This window comes from Moschus berezovskii, chromosome 11 (assembly GCF_049115385.1).
Source record: "Moschus berezovskii isolate FMDL1 chromosome 11, NW_MosBer_1.0, whole genome shotgun sequence".
Lineage (NCBI taxonomy): Eukaryota > Metazoa > Chordata > Mammalia > Artiodactyla > Moschidae > Moschus > Moschus berezovskii.
In genome coordinates this window covers 105,406,507-105,431,217 of record NC_142470.1, presented here as the reverse complement: position 1 = coordinate 105,431,217, position 24,711 = coordinate 105,406,507, and the positions used below count along the sequence as shown (strand labels likewise).

The 24,711-nt window shown below is 42.6% G+C and overlaps 1 protein-coding gene across 7 annotated transcripts in view; it reads left to right on the top strand.

The window, feature by feature from the left end:
* Positions 1–18,098: 18,098 nt before the first annotated feature.
* The window catches only part of VWA3B (von Willebrand factor A domain containing 3B), a 200,411-nt gene continuing 193,798 nt past the window's right edge, over positions 18,099–24,711 (top strand). For 5 of the 7 annotated variants that reach the window (XR_016038655.1, XM_055400111.2, XM_055400108.2 and 2 more), the window contains exons 1-2: positions 18,100–18,333; positions 23,717–23,944. Coding sequence is in view for 5 of the 7 variants with exons in the window: in XM_055400111.2 (XP_055256086.2) it covers positions 23,749–23,944 (196 nt within the window). In the remaining 2 variants the exon portion in view is untranslated. Of the gene's footprint in view, positions 18,334–22,111; positions 22,249–23,716; positions 23,945–24,711 lie in introns of all 7 variants that reach the window. The other 2 variants (XM_055400106.2, XM_055400112.2) reach the window with 2 other exon arrangements.

The following is a 24,711-nucleotide window of genomic DNA, read 5'->3' as shown; positions in this document are numbered from 1 at the left end:
ATAATATTGAATGTAAGTGCCGAAGCAGATATCCTTGTCTTATTTCTGACATAGGGAAAAGTAGTCAGTCTTTCAATATGGTCTGATGTTAGTTGTGGGATTTTCATCAATGCTTTTTATCAGGTTGAGAAAATCCCCTTCTATTTCTAGTTTGTTGTGTTTTTATCACACAAGGATGTTGGGTTTTGTCAAGTGCTTCTCTGAATTTATTGAGATAATCATGTGGGTTTTGTTTTTTATTCTATTAATAAAGTATATTACATTGAACCAAACTTGCATTCCTAGGGTAAATTCCGTTTGATTTTGTAATATGAAATCAAGTACTATAGCAGTGTAGTTCTCTGTTATATTAAATTCATTGGTCTGCCTTTGAATGGACTCTTTTGACCACCCATAATTTTATAATATCATGTGTTGGTCATTTGGAAAATACTGGATCATGGAGTTATACAGATCTTTCAAATAGTGGCACAACTCAGCAGATGATATTTAAAGTAATCACAGTTGTTAATGTTATAATCAATGTCATCAGAAAAATATTTAGATGTTGAAAAGCTGTCATGTTCATGGTGGTGGATAGTAATCCCCCCAAATTCTGATTTTCATTTGAGATCATAAATTTTATCATGAGTAACAAGTACTGTCAGTAGTATTCTTAAAGTGACAGGCTCATTTTACTCACTTCCAAGAAAACGTCAGCCAAACACCCAATCCTGAATAAACACAGTTTGTCTATCAGTTGTTCTTTCAGGTAAAAGTGGTTTTCTATGAAAAAAGTGGTTGTGTTCTATGGAAAAAAGTTCAATTCACAACACACTCTCTCAATTAATTTTTTTGGGGTAGGAAAGACATTGTTACTTTCCTATACAACAATGTACTTCCTATTGTGTCATGATACATGTTTTAATAAAATAAATAATATTAATTTGAAAATAACTCAAAAGTTGAAATTTAAAAAGGTGAATAAATTTACTGCCCATAAAGGGCATTCTTAAGTGAAATTGTCTTTGGGACTTCCCTAGCAGTTCAGTGGTTAAGACTCCGAAATTCCAGTGCAAGGGGCATGGTTTTGATCCCTGGCCAAGGAACTAAGATTTTACATAGTACAAAGTGCAGCCAAGAGCAAAAAAACCCAAAACAAGTGAAATTGTCTTTTTTCCCCCTTTTATGTTGTTGTTCAGTTGCTAAGTCGTGTCCGACTCTTTGCAACCCCGTGGACTGCAGTACTCCAGGCTTCCCTTTCCTTCCTGTCTCCCAGAGTTTGCTCAAACTCATGTCCATTGAGTCGGTGATTCCATCCACCCATCTCATCCTTTGTCATCCCCTTCTCCTCCTGCTTTCATCTTTCCCAGCGTTTTCCAATGAGTCAGCTCTTCACATTAGGTGGCCAAAGTATTGGAGCTTGTGTATAGTGGAGAAGAATATAATGACTTCCAGTACAATGTGGAGCCAATGCATGGCTCCCTGCTAACATGCTAACAGTTTTAGCTACCATTGCTTTTGTGACATCAATAATAATGTCAACACAGTGACGAAGACAATATTACTATAAAAATAGCTTTAAATTTTTGTGTGTGTATTAGTCATTCAGTTGTGTCCGACTCTTTGTGACCCCATGGACTGTAGCCTGCCAGGCTCCTCTGTCCATGGAATTTTCCAGGATCAACCCGGGGCTTCTGCGTTGCAGGCAGATGTTTTACCATCTGAGTTACTTAAGTTCTCAGGGACCCCTAGGGTTTCATTGCTCATATTTTTAGAATTGCTCTTTTATGGAAATTATACATAAATGTCATAAAAGACCTCTGTAGGATTAACTGTTTCTCTTCAACTTGTTCAGCTATTGCTGATAATCCATACTACCTTAATAATCCATACTATTTTAATAATCCATACTACCCTGAAGCACAAGTTTGATTGGAAGAAGTGGTCATTTCTAAAGGTTTGTCCTGGTTAATCTAATTTTAGTGCATTTTCACATAACTGTGGTGATTGTACATGGCTTACAGCTAGTGTTAATTTTCAGTGCCTTAAATGATAATGGCTGTAGCTTTCTTGAATATGACAGCTTTTTGGATGTAGAGAGAGAAGCACAGAGAAGTGGGCCAGATCGCCTGAATAGGGAAATTTTGGGAGCTCACTTATGTTTACTAAGATTTTAGTGATGAGAGCAAATGTTAGTAAGTCCTTTTGGCCATGAAGAGTGTTCATTTCAGTTCCCCTTTCCTTGGGTTTACTTTGAACGGTACTGGATCTCAGTTTCAGGAGACTGAAACTGTCAACTCCTTCTTGTCTTGAGAAAAAGAGTAAAGAGGTAGGCTGTTCTGTTCTGATTTGAGCTTAGAACACAGGAGCAAGTGGTTCATATCCATGTAATAGTGAAGATCGTATCATCAAGAATAATGATGACAAAATTAATGAGGAGCTGAAAATTTCTGAGTACAAAGGAATGCCATCTTGACCATACCTACTTTGAGCAGTAGAACATCTAAGAAGACATATTCCGAACTACCACATACGAGTAAATTCATCAAATTCTTATCAAAATTGAGAACATTCTTTCTTTAGCTGCAAAAGTGAGGAAATATAATTTACCTACTAAAGGAACTTGGACTAGTAGTTAGATCTGCTTGGGGGGTTTCTTAGGCTATTCCTCCTTCTTCACTCATTATTTGATTTTCTGTGGGTCCACCAGGCTTGGTGCCACATGCTGGTAGGCAGCAGACAGTGGATGTCTTGAGGCTCTTAGTGAGACAATGTGTGTGCTGAGAACAGGGGGTGAGGGGACCCATCTGCCTATACATATATTTATACATAAAATTTTTTCTCAGAGAGTATTTATTGGAATAATCATCACCAAGGGCCAAGATACCAACTAAGATTTTTCCAATCAAGACAAGAAATTTTATAAAGGATAATGATGCTCTGGAATAGTTTTGATGATGTGGGACTTGAATATAGGTTAACTGAAAAACACCAACGTGAAACTTACCATGGTGTCCAAAATACTGTGAAAGGGCAATACTAACATAGCACTTACTGTCTGTCATAATGTCTATAATGATTATAGACACTGCTAACTACTATAGTAGGTGATATAGAAAGCAAACCAACCAAATATAGTCACTAACTTTTAGAACATCAGTGCATATGGTAGACAAGTCCAAAGACAGACTCTTTAAAAAAACCTAAAGTATAGCTGAGCTACAATGTTGTGTTAGTTTCAGGTGTATAGCAAAGTGATTCAGTTACATATTAAGTTATATATATATATATATAGTTATATATTTATATCTATTCTTTTCCAGCTTCTTTTTCTTTATAGGTTATTACAAGATATTGAATAGAGTACCCTGTGCTATATAGTATGATAGGGACAAAACAAAGGGACAAAATAAATGACTAATTAGTTGATAACTAGAAAAATATGGGACATTCTTGTAAGTTAATGATTACTCAAGAAAGCAGGCTTGCTTAATCACCAAACCAAGCAGCTTTCTTAGCAACAAAATCATGTGACAGAAGCATGGGACATGCCCCCAAACATTGAAACAATGGTGGCATGAGACCCACATCATGCGCAGTGAGCTCAGTAAGTTAATGATCCCTAGGACATTCTCTCTGCACACAGAAAAAACCATAGTTTGTAGACCTATCTTGAACACGTGGGGATAAGAAAACTCCCCTGCTCAACCTGGAGGAAGAATTGATGATAAAAACATGATGTCTACTCAAGAAAGACAATGAAGTTCTTCTCCCCCTCCCCACTTTTTCCTTTGATTATGAAACTGTAGCCCAGTAAGTTCTTGGGGCACAGCATTTCTCGCCAAGCCTCACAAGAGTTCTATTCTAAGAAATCACTTATTTAATCACCTTGCTCTCCTGGAATTCTTCTCTGCAATGAGACATAAAGGACTATGGTACCAGAGCTCTTCAGATGCCCCCTTGAAATGACATCAATCGGTTTCAAGTAGGTCCTTGTTGTTTACCTATTTTATATATATTAATATTAGTGTGTATCTGTTAATACCAAACTAATTTATCCTTCATCCCCTTTCCCCAACTTCCCCCCAGGTAACCATAAGTCTGTTTTCTGTCAAAGACAGACTCTTAAATATTTATGTATTTATTTATTTGGCAGTACTAGGTCTAGTTGCAGCATGTGGGATCTAATTCCCTGATCAGGGATCGAAATCGGGCCCCCTACATTGGAAATGCAAAGTCTTAGCCTCTGGGCCACCAGGGACATTCCAAAGACAGACTCTTAACAGCCAGAGTTTCTTGAGGAACATGTGGACTCACTTGAAAGAAAAGAAAACAGCCACTATTGCCTTACAATACAAATTAATCCACTCTAGTATTCTTGCCTGGGAAATCCCATGGACAGAGGAGCCTGGTGGGCTACAGTCCATGGGGTCACAAAGAGACATAACTTAGCGGCTAAACAACAACAACAAAAATCCTTGGGCTTATAGCACACATAGAATTGTGAAACCAAAAGAAATTTATAAAATAAACATGAAAAAGTGACCAAACCCAGTATAATTCAAGTTGATATCTCTTAGGATATGGTGCTTTTGTGTGTGAGGTTACGGTTTGCCTGTTCCCGGTACAGTGTTCACTACTGGATTCAACATGATGACTCTCTTTCCCCATCACTGGTCTCTGTCAAACCACAGTGAAAGTTACTTGCATAGAGGTAGCTTTAACAATCATTTGGCCATTACTGGGCAGAATGCATCATTTCATAATCATACTATTCTCCCAGTTCTTGTCTTATTATTTGAGGCATTTATTGCTACAGTAGCACATCAATAAGCACAGGTAAACATGGTCACTTCAAATCCCACTGATTGGCAGGACATCATTGAAAGATATATGAATTCATCAAGAAATAGCTATATATTTTTAAAGATGAATAATGAAAACAACATTAATAAATGTCCACAGAACATTCACAGACATCAAAAAAAAAATTTCAGGAATATAGGGTTGAGAGTCCAGTTTGAGAAACATTGTTTTTGGCTATTCTCTGATGCATTTAAAAAACTAACTGGTTTCTTTCATGTTTAGACATGGCTAGAATCCCAGGGACGGGGGAGCCTGGTGGGCTTCCGTCTATGGGGTCACACAGAGTCGTACACGACTGAAGTGACTCAGCAGCAGCAGCAAGGGCTGTGTTCAAAAGGGAAAGACGAGGCGGCTGGGGAGAGGACACTAGCAATCAGTTCAGTTGAGACTGCAGGGTGCAACGTGAGTGTCAAGTGGCCTGAAAGGCCCAGGAGCAGAGCAATGAGAATGAGCTTCATGGGAGGGGCAGCTGAATGGAGCGTTAGGCAAACAGTACAGAATAGAAGCAAACCCTGCAATGACATGTGTCCCAAAGAGTGGTCCATGAAAGGGGGCTCAGGGCATCCCAGGACTGATAGAGAAACATCACACACAGGAAGATCTGGTATGGCCATCAGACTAATGATGCTGCTAAGGGCTATTCTCCATTTTGATCATTGAGGTCAACGTATTTTACCCGGTTAATTAAATCCATGATTTTCCTTCACCCCTTCTCTCTACCCAGTGAATCAACAAGTGTGTAGTAAGCAGAATTAATTGACAGGTTGCTTTGGCAGCTGTAGCCCACAGACCACATTAGACCATATTAGATTTAATATTCTACCCACAGCAATCAGGTTCCTGGGAAGAGTAGCCATGAGCATGTTTTAGGAATGCACAATGCTCTTATGAGTTACTCTGTAGTAAGTGAGTTGGGAAAAATCCTTGGTATATTGGTTGTGATCCCAGGCATTGCCAATGACATTAATGTAAGGACTTGATTAAGGTTTCTAAAGATTACTTTAAGCTAACATGATTAAATTCTTAATTTTCAAACTTTCACTTCTGAATAAATTATACATTTATACAGAATAACATTCAGAATATATAAAACAATATTTAGTGAAATATCTTCTTTCCACTCGTGTCCCTAACCTCTCATTTCCCCTTCCTGGAGGCAACCAATATTGCAGTCTTGGTCTCCTTCCAGAGATAATTTGTGCACAGATAAGCCATCATATATATTACTATTTTAAAGATTTAAAAAATTTTAAAGTCCTATTGAATTTGATACACGATTGCTTCTGTTTTATGTTTTGTTTTTTGGCCTTGAGGCACATGGGATCTTAGCCCCCCAACCAGGGATTGAACGTGTACCCCCTGCACTGGAAGCTGAAGTCTTAACCACTGGACCACCAGTGGGGAAGTTCCCAAATATATATTTATAAAGAAAATAATTTACTAGCATCATATTTTCACAGTATTTCCTTAAGGAGGAAATGGTCATTAGTTTTTCAAATTCTAAAGTAATGCAGATTTATTATAGAAAATCTAGAAACTATAAAAAGGAAAAAAAATGAAAATTTCCCCTCACCAAACCATTTGGAGATAACCTCTGCTGATCCACAATGATTTATACTTCCTTGTACTTACAGGTGATGTACACAATATTTTACATTGAGATCTTTTTGTTTCTACTTACAATAGTGTTTCAACCTTTCCAAGTCATTAAATATGCCTTCTACATGTTGTTTTAAATGGCTTGTTTGTGTATAGTATAATTTATTTACCAAGACCTCTCGTTTGAAAATCAAGTTGATTATAATTTTGCACCATTATAAACCTTCACTTGATATATATTTAGTCTTGATATATATTTGGTAATTCAGGCACAAGTTCCCTAGGGAAAAACTGTGCTTACCTTGATTAGTTATCTGCCTACAGCACAGTGACTGGCTGCATGAATTTAACTATTAAAAGTCCAAATTGGCAACAAAAGTGCAATTTGAAGTGAAATTAAACCTCAAAAAAGATTCATCTAGGTGAAATGAAACATCAGAAAAGATTAGTTTTCTGATGTCTCATGTAAGTTGCTTTTTGGAAAACTGGAAGGCATTCTTTCATCTATGACTACAAATCCTGTTAAAGACACACCAAGGGTTTGTTTATTTTCTTGCATAAAAAGAAGAATTGTGGGGGTTTATATCAGGGGACACCTTCCAGGACTGCTGCTGCCGGTGCCCTCATCCCTAGGGTTGGCCACGCCTCCACAGGAGACCCTCTGGCACTAGCAGGCCAACCTTCCCCCAACCACAGAAGCATAATTCTGGGAGGTACAGGAAAATCCTTAGTTGCTGAATCTGATTTCACTGAAGAAGTCAAGATGGTTCAGCGCATTTTCAACCCTCCAGTGCATTTCCAAACATTAGCTGAAAGAAGGCCACAGTACAATACACAAAAGACAATGGCCCCAACTACCGGGCTATGGGGCTGCCAGAACCAATTACTGGGCAACCTGATTCCAGCCTATGACTGTTTTCGAAACAATGCAACAGAAAGAATATAAGATCCTTATACTCCTCGTCACCTACTCCTGACTGGAAGCCTTCATCTTATATAATACCCCAGATTCCTCATGGAAAGGGGACACAGGTCTTGAGATATAAGTTTATTGTGTTCTCCCCCTCTGCTGGCTTTCTATTTACTCCAAAAAAAGAAAAAGAACTGTGGAACTCCCTGGTGGTTGAGTGGCTAAGACTTCGAGCTCCCAATGGAGGGGGCCTCCATTTGATCTCTTCCACCTACCAATGCAAGAGACACTGGTTCAACCCCTGGATTGGGAAGATCCCCTGGAGTACAAAATAGCAACCCACTCCAGTATTCTTTCTTGCCTGGAAAATTCCATGGACAGAGGAGCCTGGCAGGCTACAGTCTATGGGGGTCACAGAGAGTCAGACATGAGTTAGCAACTAACCAATGAAAACAGCAAGGGCACCCACACCGGCTGAAAACTGGTTACACAAAAGACTCTTCACAAGTGACTATAAGACTGCCATTTCACATTTTACAAAAACCTACTTTCTCAAAACAATACCCTGTTTCTCAGGAAAGCTCTTGTTTTAAAAGATGATGGTTAGTAGACAATGGTGGTCTTGTTTACTTTTCTTCTAAGTCAGACAACAGACCCTTTTAAGTTCGTTCAGTCTGCAAAGAAACCTTCCCCGTCGCTCACTATGAGTTTCCACACTGGGAACAAAAATGGGATGCTTCCAGGACAAAGGACAGACAAGGAAAGGAGGAGGACAGATAGAAGAGGATGTCATGGAAGTTCCACCGGTTACTCAGCCAGAGGTTAACATCGGAAGTTAAAAAGAATGTCCAGAGACTGCCTACCCCTGTACTGACAAAGCCCTTCCCTGACCATGAAAAACATCCACGAAGACCAGGAACAATGAGTGCCCCGTGATAACAGCAGCGTCAAAGACAAAGGCGCTGGGGCACCCAACGCCAAGGTTCTCTCAAGGAAAAGATGCACAGTGGGCCCACGTCTAGGTTTACCTTAGAGCATGTGAAAAGAAATCCCCTGCAAATCTTTGAAATATTTACAGAGAGAGAAGAGAAACAATCACAGACTTTTTTTCTTCTTTATTCTCTGGGCAACTAGATGTTTGACCATTCTGAGCAGAAGGAAGCTCTTTCTTGGGTCTGTCTTTCTCTGAAGATATTAAAAAAAAAAAAAGCATCTCCACTTCTTAACTTTTTAATGATGAACCTTAAGATACTGATAGAGAAAGCTCCAGTAATCCTAGAATGACACTTTAAACCTGAACTTGGCCCATGGTTACCCCAAATGTGATCTGACTTTACAATAGATCCAACACAACAGAGAAACTACAGTTCTGCCTCTGTCAGTAAAAGTTCATACAGTCCGCTCAATCAACTGTGAAATATATGCCACCATTCTTTACCTTTTATTTTTAAATAATTATATAGACTCACAGGAAGTTGTAAAAATAGTGCTGAGAATTCCCTGTAGCGTTTCCCTTGCCTTCCAGTGTGGATATCTTACATAACTGTATCAAAGCCAGGGAATTGACATTGACATTGGTGCTGTTCTCACTATTCTTTTTGACATCTGACAGCATAAGAACCGAAAGTCCTTAAACCTAAGAAAATGAATGAAATCCATCTCCTAAAGATCTACTACTATCAGGTTCAAGTTCTCCACACTTCACCCTGCTCAGGCTTCTTTGACTTTGTCATAACCAAGCGTTCTTTGGGCAGAGAAATGTGGTCCTCATCTTGAATACACAGAGCAGACCTCCCTTGTTCCTTGCTCTCTGTGGCCAAAAGATAGTTTTCCATCATTCTACCAGAAAGAGAAGCTGTAATCTTTAAGGGAGAGGGTGCTGTACTTGAACGTGTCTATGTGTGTGCACACTCAGTTGCTCAATCATGTTCACCTATTTGCAACCCCATGGATTATAGCCCTCTAGGCTCTTCTGTCCATGGAATTCTCCAGGCAAGAGTACTGTAGTGGGTTGCCATTTCCTACTCCAGGGCATTTCCTCAACTCAAGGATAGAACCAGCACCTCTTGCATCTACCGCACTGGCGGTCCGATTCTTTACTATTGTGCCACCTGGGAAGCCCGTACTTGAATGGTCTTTTGCTTTTAAACGTCTTTTGGGAACTAATTATAGACTCACAGAAAGTTCCAAAAAAGTACAGAGAAGTCCTTAGTACCTTTCACCCAGTTTCTCCCAGAGCTTACTATAAAGTTCATTTGTTAGGTTACAACATTTGGAAAAGATAATTTCTGCATTTTTAAACTACGAAATATTGAAACTTTTCTTTAAGTCCTTTCATCCAGTGAAAGAAAATCTACTATACCTGAGACTCTCCTATTTAAGAGATTGGGGCTAATTATTAACCAGTTCATTGAAAAATCTTGGAACTATAAAACAATGATATACAAATCTTAGATACCTCATTTGTTTGGTTTTTTTTGGCTGAATTGTGCAGCATGTGGCATCTTAGTTCTCCGACCAGGGATCAAAGCCATGCCGCCTGCATTGGGGAATTCCCCTGAGCTACCTCATTTTTAACTTGGCTCATGTAAAGATATAACATCAATCTTTTGGTATAGGGTTGTAGAAAAAAATCTTGTACCTCAATGGAAAATGATGTGTTGTCTGCAGAGCACCTGCCTTATCAGATAGATAGTGTGAGTAACTGACAGACATGTAAATTCTGTTCTGTTTGGTAAAGGTGAGCTTCCTCGCCCCTGCGGAAACGCCAGTGTGTATCTGTTTGCATACTCAATTCAAAATTACTCCATATAATTTTTAAAAACTTTACTATGAAGCACTTATCTGGCTGGTTCTTCCCTTTGACACATTAATAGAATTTTAATGTGTGTTCATTTTTATACCTGAATGAGAGTCCTGATTTTATCTTTTTTTGAATCAAGGCTATTTCCTTTGACTATTTCTCCACTGTTGTGAGCTGCTTCTCTCCTTTTTTTTTCAAAAATCATACTGATAAAATGTCACAGACAACAACAATTTAGTTTCACTCTCTGTAATGTGGAAATAGAGCTTAAAGATCGGCAAGCTGAATACTTCTAGATTTGCATAACTGTTGTCCCTTCCCCTCGTTATGTGCCCCCAGGGTGGGTTTTGCTGCTGCTGCTGCTAAGTCACTTCAGTCATGTCTGACTCTGTGTGACCCCATAGACGGAAGCCCACCAGGCTCCCCCGTCCCTGGGATTCTCCAGGCAAGAACACTGGAGTGGGTTGCCATGTCCTTCTCCAATGTGTGAAAGTGAAAAGTGAAAGTGAAGTTGCTCAGTCGTGTCCGACCCTTAGCGACCCCACTGCAGCCTACCAGGCTCCTCCGTCCATGGGATTTTCTAGGCAAGAGTACTGGAGTGGCTTGCCATTGCCTTCTCCGAGGGTGGGTTTTACCCACTCCTAATTCCATAGCAATGTTATTTAGTGACTCACCTTTATCTAGGACTTCCAAAGCATTCATCCAAAATTTCACAGAAATTAGACCATTTATTTGGGATGGACTGGGACCTGGGACCCTTTGCTGCAGTGCTTGCACCTGGACAAATATCTCTTTAAGCAGTAGATTCAAACTATAAGGGATTTAAAACAACTGCAGGCATGAGCAGTTGGTGCAAACTATGTCCAAGATACAAAAAGTCAACAAACTAACTGCAGCTTCTGAGGAGCTGGGAGCAAAAGCAGAGTCCCCCTGCCCAGGATCCCTGCACACAGCACCACCAAGGGGGCGGGCAGACCACATAAGCCACCCCTCCAGTTGGATCCACAGATGCGCTCCCGCCCTTCCACCCTCAGAGCATTTAAGGAACCAGCTCACTACCTACCCCCCATGCCACCCCTGGAGGAGCTAGTAAGGACACCTGTTATTTGTTTTCTCTCCTTCCTGTTGCACGAGTCCCAAGAGAGCCTTGTCTGACTACCTCATCCGGCCTCTTTTAACTTCTGTTGATTAAAGAGTTCAAAGCTTCCCAGGTGGTGCTAGTGGTAAAGAACCTGCCTGCCAATGCAGGTAGACATGACAGATGTGAGTTAGATCCCTGGGTTGGGAAGATCCGCTGGAGGAGAGTGTGCCAACCCACTCCAGTATTCTTGTCTGGAGAATCCCAGATTCTCAATGAATTTCCTAAATGAATGGGCCTCAAGCATGGCTGCTCGCTTCCCCTCTTGCCCACTGAACCAACAACTTGGCTACATCCAAGGCAGACCCGGCCACAGTGAGAGAGAGGGACTCTGAGCTTCTCGGGGAGTCTGGTGTCCAGTGCAGCCCCTGAAGAGTTGGCTTCATTGGGCCCCCACTGCCGGCACTCATCCATTTGGCCATCTTCACCCCATTTGTCAGGCTGGGGGCTTCCTTTAGTCTGTCTGCATTCCATCCTCCGATTCAAAGCCAGGATCCTTCCATGTCTATGTGGGCTCAGCTTGACAGACACCCACAGGAAACCCAGACTGACCAGACCCTTCCCCAAATTTCTTTCTTTTTTAAATATTTATTTACTTGGCTATGCCAGTTCTTAGTTGCAGGACTTGGGATTTTTGATCTTCATTGTGGCATGTAGGATCTTTACCTGTGGCATGTGGGATCTAGTTCCTTGAGCAGGGATTGAACCTGGACCCCTTGCTTTGGGAGTTTCGAGTCTTAACCATTGGAGCACCAGGAGAGTTCCCCAAATTTCTTTATCACATCTATGCATCCCCTTTCCTCCAGGTGCTAATTTTCTTCCACATGTATTTCCCTGTGCTTTGTGCTCTGGGTCAGTACATTCAGGGTTCTCTGTATTGAATACAAGCTTATGCATTATTCACAATTTGCTCTCTCCTCCTCTGGAGCCACACTCATTGTTCTGGGCCCAGAAAGAATGCTCCTACCTCTATCTCCTCCCTTTGAAACTCCCTTTCTTGAAAGGCACTGAGCTGCCATTAAAGGCCTATTCACGTGCACACATGTTCATCTGACTCCTGCCCTAGGAATTCAAGTTCAGATACACAGTGTCATTTGATGTATGGTATTTGAGAAGGGCAGTTTGTTTTCTTTCACATTTGTACATTAAAACATTCCAGGAGGTATGAAGGCATGAATGTTTTATGACCCCTGAGAAAAACGATCAAAGAGTATAATTAACCTGAGGTCACACAACTAGTGGGTGTGTTTAATCAGTGCATGGGCCCCCTGACCCCTTACCTCTGATTCTTATACCTTCAGAACTTCCTTTTTGTACTTGCATTGGTAGGTGGGTTCTTTACCACTAGCACCATTGGGAAGCCCAAATGCAACTCTTTCTAACTGCTATTCTCCAAAAGCCCAAGCCTTGGTTTATATGGCGGAGAGAAATCCCTACTGCCCACTGGTTAGCTTGAGCTCCCCATAGTTCCTCATCTCCTGCCAATGAGGTGGGGCCATGTGACTTGCTCTGGCCAATGGGCTATGAGTGGATGCAAACACGACTATATCAATATAATTGTATGTATGCATGTACATAAAATGTTTGCATTTGTTTTGCAACTTGCTTAAAAGATAACTCAATAATATACCTTGGAAACTGTTCTGCATTATTACAAATAGACTTTGTAATGCTATATTACTATGAGTGAAAGTGAAGTCGTGTCCGACTCTTCGAGACCCCATGGACTGCAGCCTACCAGGATTTTCCAGGCAAGAGTACTGGAGTGAGTTGCCATTTCCCTCTCCAAGGGATCTTCCCGACCCAGGGATCGAACCCGGGTCTCCTGCATTGTAGACAGATGCTTTACCATCTGTGACACCAGGGAAGTCTCATATTACTATGAGAATATACTATAATTTCTGTGTTGTGTGCGTGCTAAGTCACTTCAATCATGTCTAATTCTTTGCAACCCCATGGACTACAGCCTGCCAGGCTCCTCTCTCCATGGAATTCTCCAGGGAAGAATACTGAAGTGGGTTGCCATTTCCTGCTCCAGGGGAACTTCCCAACCCAGGGATCAAATCTGTGTCTCCTGCATCTTCTGCATTGTCAGACAGGTTCTTTACCACTAGCATCACCTGGGAAGCCCATCATAATTTCTACTACTCCTTCACTGATGGACACTTAGACTTCTAATATTTTGCTATGATAAAAACATTTTCATATATTCTCAAGGACATCAAAAAGTGGAATGGCTAGGTAGAAAGGTATGTTTACAATTAAAAAACGATTTAAAAATATTCTATTAAATTCAATTTACTGCTATTTTACCTGGGAATGTTACAATCAGATTCATCAATGAGAATGCTCTAAGCGGGCTAATGTTATCCTCATCCTCTCTTTTGTCTCTTCCCTTCACTCCTCGGGAAGTGTGAGTACTGGCCTAATTGGACCAGATTTCAGGATGCTGATGGTGCTAAGTTTATGTCCATCAGGTGTGTTTTTCCCTCCGGCACTTAGCTCTTTCACAAAAAGGACAAGAGGGCAGCCAAACCAGAACTTACATCTTCTGGTGGGCAAACACTCTTCTTTCTTCCTCCCACATTAGCTGTATCACACGTTTGCCCCTCCAGACTTGGCAAGGATCTGGTAGAGAGACCTGAGCTTTGAAGGAGAGACCCTAGACTTGGGCCCAAGTCCTGTGCCCTGTAGTTTACCCTGCCTTAGGTTCATGCAGTGTAGTGCAGTGTTTAGTTGCTAAATTGTGTCCAGCTCTTTTGCAACCCCATGGACTGTAGCCTGCCAGGTTCCTCTGTTTGTGGGATTACCCGGGCAAGAATACTGGAGTAGGTGGCCATTTCCTTCTCCAGAGCATCTTCCTGACCCAAGGATCAAACCCACCTCCCCTGCTTGGCAGGCAGATTCTATACTACTAAGCCACTCCCTAAAATGAGGAAATGTCTTGTTTCCCATTGCCATTGTTCACTGTGTCTACTCCAATCCTTAGGAACCATGAGAAGAGCATGTCCCAGCCAAGGCAATATACAGACCCATTCCTGAAGATTTTTGCATACGATCAAAATCTCATTCCAGGAGTGCTGGTTTTGCCAGCTTCTGATATAAGTATCTATTTTGAAAAGTGATTTAAAATGTTCAGGTGTTTGGGACTTCTTGTTTAGATAAAATATTTATCTAAGTCTTAATTCAGCGATTGGGATATGACTGTAGACTCAAAGGCATCTACTTTATTGAAAAGCAACACTGCATTGCAAAGGGGTTGATTAACAGAAGTGTAGGAAGGAGGGGTGATTAGAAAATGGATGTGTTTTATCCCATTTAAAACTGAAATGTGTTCTGTTAAAAGCCCATTCAAGTCCAGTGAGGTTTTCACTGTGGCACTAATATCCAGTTCTAAATGAACACTGTACAACCAAGACGCCAGAACATTTCTTACGGAGAAAACTAAAGCCAAGAACTGATCATCACAGCACATAACTAAGAGAGTGGGGTGTTGAAGCAGGTTGCCTGGGTTCAAACTCTTGGGCCACCATTTACTTGCTGAGTAATTTTGGAGAAGCTGCTTGGACTTATGTTTCAGTTTACTTGTCTGTCAAATGGGGATAATCATGGTATCTTCCTCCTGGAGCTTTTGTAAGTATTGAATGAAGTGACATTAATAGTGCTTAGAACACTGCTTGGATTTCAAGAAATTCTAGCTATTATTTTTAAACGTTGATTAACACTGAACATTATTGTTCAATTGCTAAGTTGTGTCTGACTTTTTGTGACCCCATGGACTCCAGCATGCCAGGCTTCCCTGTTCTACACTACCTCCCAGAGTTTGCCCATACTCATGTCCATTGAGTCAGTGAGGCCATCCAACCATCTCATCCTCTGTCATCCCCTTCTCCTCCTGCCTTCAATATTTCCCAGCATCAGGGTCTTTTCCAATGAGTTGGTGCTTCATATCAGGTGGCCAAAGTATTGGAGCTTCAGCATCAGTCCTTCCAATGAATATTCAGGGTTGATTTCCTTTAGGATTGACTGATTTGATCTCCGTGCAGTCCCAGGGACTCTGAAGAGTCTTCTCCAACACCACAGTTCAAAGGCATCAATTCTTTGGCACTCAGCCTAGCAATTGTCAAAGGGCAGAACAGTTATGCTTAAAATCTGTTTCTCATGAAAGATGTTAGACTGAAGGCTGCAGACCTGCATTCACTCCCCACACAAAGAACAGTGAACTGAAGAACATCACACTACATACAAATGTCTCTTTGGACTTTGTCTGCCCTGATGTCTCAGGCAGCCCATGGCAGCCAAACTCCTTAGACCAACAGCACCATTCAAGGTTCAAGAGCAACTGCTGCCTGATTCAGGTGCTTCACTCCCCATTGCCTCCTTCCTCTTCAGGAGTGCTTCTGTGTTAATTCTCTCTCAGACTTATCCTCACATATATACACAATTCCCTTGGATTAACATTTTACTTTTTCTCTGGTTCCAGGTTTTGTGGTGGGCTCAGGAAAATTGCTTTTCTTCCTCTTGTTTCATTTATCACCTTCCCTGCCCCTCACCTACCAAGATTCTAATCATGATCATAAGCCTAGTAGTGCCAGTGATAGTCTTGTTTAAGAAAAAAGAAAAACCATTCAACTTGAAAAGTAAACAGCACAAAGGTAAAATAACAATGTAAAGGGTTGTCACACTTGGACATGGTGCCAAGAGTGTGGTACTGACAACTGGTGCTCTAAATCTGGACAGGTGGAAAGAAGTGACTGGGGCTGGAGTGTCCTGAGGGCTGAGTAGAGACAGGAGCTTGAGCTGGCCCTGCAGGTTCTGGGGGCTGTGGCTCCCAAGTGGTGGTAATTCAGGTGAAGGGGGTGTTGGAGTAGAGGCATCTGTGGTCAGAGGCAGTGACCACATTTGTCTCTCTGCTGGAGAGTTTGAGTTGTGGGCAAAGAGGCTGAAAGTACATGGTCCCTGAATGGTAAACTCTTAAACTTTACTTCCCAGGTGGCGCAGTGGTAATGAATCCGCCTGCCAACTCAGGAGATGTAAAAGAGGAGGGTTATATTGCTGGGTGGCGAAGATCCCATGGAGTAGAAAATGGCAACACCCTCCTATATTCTCACATGGAAATTTCAGAAGCTACAACCCATGAACTCCAAAGAATTGGACACAACTGAGCATACACACACACACAGATATTAAGGATGGGAGTGAAATGATAAATGTCAATTACTAAGGTTGAAGGTAGGATACAAAATATTTATAAAACTCAAATTCAAAACAAAAGTGTAAAGGTTCAGTCCAATGGCATATTGCAACTGTGCTTAAGGGTTTTGTTTTGTTTTAATATTTATTTATTTGGCTGCACCAGGTCTTAGTTGAGGCATGCAGGATCTTTAGTTTTGATACGTGGGATCTAGTTTCCTGAGGGATGGAACCTGTGCCCCCTGCATTGGAAGCACAGTCTTAAGCCTAGTAGTGCCAGTGATAGGCTTGTTTAAGAGAAAAGAAAAACCATTCAACTTGAAAAGTAAATAGTACAAAGGTCAAATAACTTCTCTGGAGTACCAGAGAAGTTCTGCTGAAGATATTCTTACTCCACACCATTCAGCAAACAAAAATCAGTTGAACTCCCCGAAGGCTGGCTGAACTGAAGTTCCTATCAGCAATGCAGTACTTCAAAATGATTTCAACTTCTGCTCACTTTTCTGTCTACAGTTTAAATAATGAATAATGTTTCCTAAGAATGTATGCTTACAGGCATATAGACATAATTGACAGAAGCATAGAGTCACCTGCAGTGACTTGCATGTTAAGAGGTGAGTGTCACAGGGAAGGGAGAGTAGGTGGGATGAAGGTGGGGACAGGAGTGCCCAGTGTGACAGCACGAGGCAGTGAGTTCGGCAGAATGGTTGCTGTATGCTCTGTCTCACCCACAGTGACCTAGGAATACAAGCCTGGCAGGGTGTGGGCAGCAGGGTTTAATGAGGCATAGGCAAACATGGGCATGGCTACTGTGCTACTTGCCTTCTGAACAGAATCTTCAATACTGCTGAGTTTTTGTTTTTTTGGGGGTGCAAATGGCAGGTGTCATTTGCTGGGACAGTAGTATGCAATCTAATAATTGTGTGCAATGATTTATGATCTGAGAGCAAACTATTCAGTACTTTTATAGTTATAAAGGCATTCAAAGAATATAGGAAAAATAAACCCCTGTAGATGAGGTAGACTTTTCTGTTGGGGACAGAATTATTCAGTTCTAATATTAACTATGTTTTATTATATCTCTGAGCCAAAAACTTACCAAAAAAACCAGCCAAAAATAATCTGGTAACTTCTTGAATTTTAAAACTTAAGACACATTTTATTATCTCAACACAGTAAAACAATACTTACCTGTGGGCTCTTATTAAGGATTTAAAGATGCTTTTCATAAACAATTTTATTTCCGAGTGACTGAAAAAAAATCACGTCTTGCGCTCTTTGCTTACTCATTGTTACAAATGAAAATAAGGGTTAAAAATAAAGCCAAATGGAGAAAGTAATACCTATAGGAATACTCACATCCAATAGGAGGAATTTTGTTAACTGCAGCCCCGCCCCCGCCCCTCTCCAAAATTACAAACTTGCAAGAGTACAGTTCACAGGTCCTCGGGTCCATCAGTCTCAGCTGGACCCCAACACCCAGCCGCGGGCCGCGCCCAAGCACCGACTCCCAGCGCCTCCTCGAGCCCCGCCCCCTCGCCCCTGGCTCCGCCTCCGCGGGGCACGTGCTCCGTGGGCGGGGCCGGGCCGCGGAGCCGCGCCGTGATTGGAGGTGTCCGAGCGACGGCGGCGACGCTGTGGCCCCCAGGTCGCCCTCGGGTCACAGAGAAACAGAACGGCTGGAATCCTTTCGCGCCAAGCTCGGACACTTCGCCCGCTGGAGTCGCTCTTTATCAACCGAGATGCGTACCTCGCTCGTCCTCCCGGGCCGGAAGGCCCCCCAAGCAGGGGAGGGTGGCTGCTGACAGGAGCCGCCTGGTCTTTCACCTCACAGGTTGCCTCGTAAGTGCGGACTGCTGTCCCCTCACGTCAGAACCCCTGAGGCGCCCAGGTTGCCAACAAGCTGCTGATGGAAGCCTTGGAATCCCACAGTTTACGAGCTGGACTGGCCCCAGCTTAGAGGAAAGCTCGGCAACTTACCCTGAGTCACTTAACTAACTCATACCAGGGTCAGCCAGAAACGCGTCCCGACCCCTCCTACCTTAGAGCACTTTGCACCACCGCTCATTCGGGGGTGGGGGGGGAAGCTCGCCTCTGTGGTGGAGACCCAGCTTAGAAAAGTTTTGTCTGTACTCTAGGCCGACACTGATAAGGTGAAGCAGGCAGAAGTGTGCCACATATTTAGACTAAATTAAATTATAATTAAATCATGCATTGTGGTGGTGGTGACCCCCTCAGCCCCAGCCCGAGGTGTGAAGGGCCCTTCCCTCCCCCGCGCGGGCCGGCGCGCTCGGTTGAGGCAGGCCCGGCTCCCCCACACCTCTCTGGGCTCAGCCCAGCCTATCCCACCGAATCGGCCTGCTCCCGCCGCCCACACTGCACAAGCGGACGGGGAGCCCCGTTTTGGTGCAGGGGGTAGCTCCAGGGCCACTTCGTTGGTCATGGGCTGGCTGGTGGGGTCGGCGGCCGGCTGGGCCCATGGCTCTGGCCAACTTAGACTGTGATCCCGGTTGATGGGGCATGTCCACCGTGGCCACGTGGCCACCGTGGTCGCTGCTGCCTGCAAACCTCACTCAGCCAGGGGCTGGAGGGCGAAATTGCAGGCGCGCCCTGGTATTGGTTTGGATCGGCTGCTTTCTGGAGTGCACCTTTCTGCTAGAAGAGCCGTGGAAGCGAGGCAGGCACCCACTATACCACCAGCTCAGCCACTGGTGGGTGACACGGTGGGGCCAGGGCTTCCCAGGTGACTCAGCTAATAAAGAATCTGCCTGCCAAAGTAGGAGATGTGGGTTCCATCCCTGGGTCGGGAAGATCCCCTGAAGAAGGAAATGGCTACACTCCAGTATTCTTGCCTGTATTCTTGTCTGGAGAATCCCATGGACAGAGGAGCCTGGCAGCCTACACTGTCCATGGGGTCGCACAGTCAGACACAACGGAGTAACATTGTCACTGAACCTCTAACCATACAGGGCTGCTCTCTTAAGGCATGAGGCGGCCTTCTGCAGGACTCAGCTCAGGGCGGCCATGGGACATCTCTTGCTGCCTGGTATTCAAAGACCCAGCAGCTCCAGGGTGGCTGTACCTGGAGCCACTAGTTACCTTGCTTGGGGGCTTTGGACTGCGCCAGTTTAGAAAACTTTCTATATTTTTCCCAAACTTCTGCCTGCCTGCAGCTGCCTTCAGCTCACACTTTCACTTCTTCTTTTTTCCGTTTATACTTCCTCTTTCTACTTAGGAAAACCTTTTTCTATTTCCCAAAACTTTGGCTCTTGGATAGCTTTTAAAACTTAGGGAAGTGCTCAACTGGAATTTGTTATTTCTAACTTCTGGATTCCTCTATATTGTAATAACCTCAGATAAAGAAACTCAGTTATAACACTAATCATAATAACATAGTCAGAGCTGGAAAATGTCTGTTTAAAGAGATAGCTATTTCCCACACTGCAAATCTTTGCCTTGTTTGGAACAATCAGGATTCTCAGTAATTCTGAGTGATCAGTTTAATTCAACTCAACACCTGTACAAATTACCTGCTGTATATAAGGCATTGTGCTGAGGACATTCATGTGGTTTCTCCCTGTAGTAATCGAATATACTTTCAATCTAGGGAGGACAGACCTGAAGTGGCCAAGGCCATATGGGTGGAATATCCAAGCAAAAACTGGGGCTTTCACAGGAGGAGGCTGCAGGAGTTTGATGAGGCCTCTGGAGAGGCTTTAATGGAGGAGATGGGATTGGAAATGGGCCTTCAAGGCTGAGATTCCATGCGGGAGAATGACCTGAGACCAGCTTAGAGGTAGGAAAACAGGTGGGCTGTGTGGAAGGATTGCTTTGTCAGTTCACTTGGCAACTTTGCTCTGGAAACTTTCTTGCTTCTCCAGGGTACCTCTTATCCCATCTGAGAAGAATGATCTCTTCTGTTGGAGGTGCCCTTTCTCTCCTTCCTTCCTTGTTTTCTCTGGATAAGTTCAGCTTAATTCGGGTATTCTCACGCTAAAAAGCCAGAAAAGTCAAGATGTGAATTAGGAGGACTCCTATAGGTTCTCTGATCCGACAGAGCCTACTAGACTTAAAAAAATTATTTAAAAAGATCATTTGAGGGACTTTCCTGGTAGTCCAGTGGCTGGGACTCTGTATTCCCATTGCAGGGGCCTGGATTCTATCCTTGGTCAGGGAAGTAGATCCCATATGTTGCAACTAGGCGTGTGGCAACTAAGACCCAGTGCAGTAAAATAAACAAATAATCAGTGTTTTTAAGATAAATAAAAATCTTTCAAATGCAAAAGGGACTGGGGCATATACCTTAGCTGAAGGATTCAGTTGCCTTTTGTTTGGAATTGGGAATATGTCTGTTTGGCTTAAAAGCAAAAGTTATGGCTCTTCTAAAATCTTCTTTAAGCTTCCAAAATCCAGTTTAGTAGCCTTAGTGAAGCAGTTTGTGTCGCTGTGCTCCTTTTTTAACCTCAGGCGTGTAGCTCCCTTTAGGAAGATTACAGGAGGTGGATGAGTGTGTTCAGGAAAGAGAGTAACTGGAAATGATGAAATAGTGAAAACTATTCTGAGCTTCCGGAGAAGGCAATGGCAAGCCACTCCAGTACTCTTGCCTGGAAAATCCCATGGATGGAGGAGCCTGGTGGGCTGCAGTCCGTGGGGTGGCTAGGGGTCGGACACGACTGAGCGACTTCACTTTCACACATTGGAGAAGGAAATGGCAACCCACTCCAGTGTTCTTTCCTGGAGAATCCCAGGATGGGGGAGCCTGGTGGGCTGCCGTCTATGGGGTCGCACAGAGTCGGACACGACTGAAGTGACTTAGCAGCATTCTGAGCTTCCTTTTTCTAGTTTCTGTAGGAACCATTGACCAAATTTGAAAGTCCTTCAGCTGGCAATCTTTGTTGGACAGATCTCAAAAAGAAAGTAGAAGCATATTAGTCTGCCCTTCTTGCTGTCTTCATATTCTGTGATTCTAAAGGAGGAGGAGGATTCCAAACTTCATAGCTCTGGGAACTTTGAGACTCCAAAAGGAGGTTTGGATAAAAGTGGATATATGAAACAAGGCACATTTACAAAAGGGTAATAACTTTTTTTAAAGCTTAAAAAGTCCATTTATTAGCTTACAAATAGTATGAAGAGTAATGACTTTTAAGGAATTTATTTGTGCATAGTTCTTTCTGAAATATCAAGTTCTCATCCACGCATTGACACATTTGTTCCTTGCGGTGGCCCTGGGAGGATGTGTTACCAGTGCAGAGAGGAGGAATCACTTGCTTAAAATGGCAGAATGGACCTACACAGAGTTTTCATCCTTTATCTTCCAACTCCTACATGATGCTCTCCAAATACTATTGTAACTTTCTCATCAAATTGAGCCTTTGTAGAAAGAAGATCTTCACCAAAAATATGAATTTGTTTGAAATTTGGAATTCAACATATAGGGACAGTACAAATTCACATAAACCTTAAAATGGAAATCATTATCTTTATTTGTTATTTATTTAGTTAGTTTTCAGCTGTGCTGGGTCTTCATTGCTGCTTGCAGGCTTTCTCTAGTTGTAACAAGTGGGGGCTACTCTGTAATTGCAGTGTGTGGGTTTCTAATTGCAATGACTTGTCATTGCAGAGCACCAGCTCCAGAGCTCAGGCTCAGTTACAGCGCACAGGTTTAGCTGCTCTGCAGCATGTGGAATCTTTCTCGACCAGGGATGGAACCCATGACCCCTGCATAGGCAGGTGGATTCTTAACGACTGAACAACCAGGCAAGTCCAGAAATCATTATCTTTGAAAACTTGAAAGTAAGTCAAAAAGCTTATTGAGCTTGTGCATGTGTGCTTAATCACTTCCAACTGTTTGCGACCCCATGGACTGTAGCCCGCCAGGCTTCTCTGTCCATAGGGATTCTCCAAGTAAGAAAACTGGAGTGAGTTGCCATGCCCTCCTCCAGGGGAACTTCCTGACCCAGGAATTGAAGCTGTGTCTCTGATTCTTTACCACTAGTGCCACCTGGAAAACCGTTATTGAGCCTGAGCTCTGAGAATAAAGGTCAGTGCTCTGTCTTCAGTGAGGACCCAGGAGCCCTCCTGGACAGCAGTCCTGTTGTATGGAGTCTGTAGCCTTGTAGCCTAGGACCAGGTGGGGAGAGGTCACTTATCACCATGGCAGAGTGGTAAAGAAATGGCTTTGACTTGAAAGGCTCAGCCTAGTTTCTGGCCAACAAATGGAAGTTGCTGCATGCAGTTGGATTTTTTTATTGTAAAGTCCGCAGAACATAGACTCTGGAATGGAAGACCCGGGTTAGAATCTAAGCCACATACCTCCCCCTCCCCACCCCTCACCAGCTGTGAGAACTGGCCAAGTTAGACTGTCTCTGTGTTGGTTTCCTCATTGTATGATGGGAGTAGTAGTACTACCTACCTCATTAGGTTACTGTAAGGGAAAATGTATACTACACAGAAAATACACAAAGTTAAATAGATGTTTGCTATTAATACATCTAACGTCTTTTCACAAAACCTCCCTAGCTTGGGTCCAGTTGATTTCTGTTTGACTAAATTTGCTTGTCATAACAGGGATACTTTCTGGAAATAGGATGAGAATTTTAGAAATGGGAAAAGGGAGTTTTTCTATTGTTGGAAAATGTTGCATTCCAGGGAACCCCTTTACATGCACCGCACATTCCTAGATACAAAGGGAAGCAGAACTTTCTACTCTTTCCCCAGATTTTCAGGCCCTGCCTGAAGTAGTGGTGGGTGAGCTAAGATCGCATTACAGTCTGCCCACTCCATGTGTACACCAGCTTTGTTTAGGCAGGTCTGGATCAGTTCAATGTGTTGTACGTTGCCTTAAGTTGAGCTGATCTCTTAAACTTTCTGGCTACTTGAGCCAGAAAGCCACAACTTTCAAGTAAAGTCCCAGAGAATGAAACATGGGAAGGTGAATCCTTGTATTCATCACAGAGAGAAAACTACTGTAAAATTGGCATATATCTTTCTTGATGTTTTCCTGAGTGGGGGTATGCACATATAGATGTTGAATCTTATGGATACCTTTAGTCGTACATTTAGGTATCTTCTTTGCCAACAAATATACAATTTGTATTATTTTTACCTGTGCTATATAGCATTCAGTGTAATGACTGTGCTCTCATTTATATTAAACCAGTCCTCAGTTGATATTAGCTTGTTTCTAAGTTTTCCGAAAGTCTGATTTTGACAATTGCCCTTACAGGAGGTTCCTGTGACTTAGATCCTAATTCAGAGATGGAAGTACCAGGCTCATCTTCCACCATCTCTGAGGAGCAGCCTCGGAAGCAAGAGGGGCTGAGTGACACTAGAACAGACTCAGTCAAGCAGAGTCTCATCTCATCTGAGGAATGGCTTCAACTGCATGGGCTTAAGAGCAACAAGTTGACCTTGAAACAGATTTTATCGCAGATTGGATTCCCACATTGTGAAGGTATTAATACGAAGCAGCACTGATTGGAAAACCCAAACATCATGCTGCCCTTTAGCCTTTGAGGAGGCGGCATTAGTTCTGAAGTCCCCTCAAAACACAGGTCTCTGAGTTTGTTTTTTTTAAAAATATATTTATTTATTTATTTATATGACTATGCCAGGCCATATTAATAGTCACAGCTTGCAGGATCTTTGAGTTGCAACATGCAGGATCTTACTCCTTGACCAGGGATCTAACCCAGGCCCCCTGCATTGGGATCACAGAGTCTTAGCCCCTGGACCACAGGGATGTTCCTCTGAGTTTGTTTTGATCTCACCTCCTTATGGGTAAAAAAGGTTTGCACATGGACCCCCAATATATGTATATTATATAGATGTACAATCTTCAATCTACCTATTAAATATTAGTAATACTTAATTTCATTCTTTCTTCTTTTAAAGATGAAATAAAACCTAAGTATAAGTTATACCCCTCACACCCTGCAGATGCCTTGCTCCCGCCCTGGCATGTACAAACCCGTTTTGGAGGCTATGGATTAGGGTAATAAGTCTCTGTGGTTTCAGGGAGAACTCAATATTTTTCTTTTGTGGCCTGCTTGTGGTAGTGGTCCAGTTTCTTCTAAATGTCTTGGTTGGAATGTTGATTTTCAATTCCCAGGAGTGTTGCCCTCCAACAGGGAGCAGGGATGTGTGTGAGGAGATACATATATATATATATATATATATATATTTTAATGACATGTTGACTTGAGTTGCTACTGAAATATA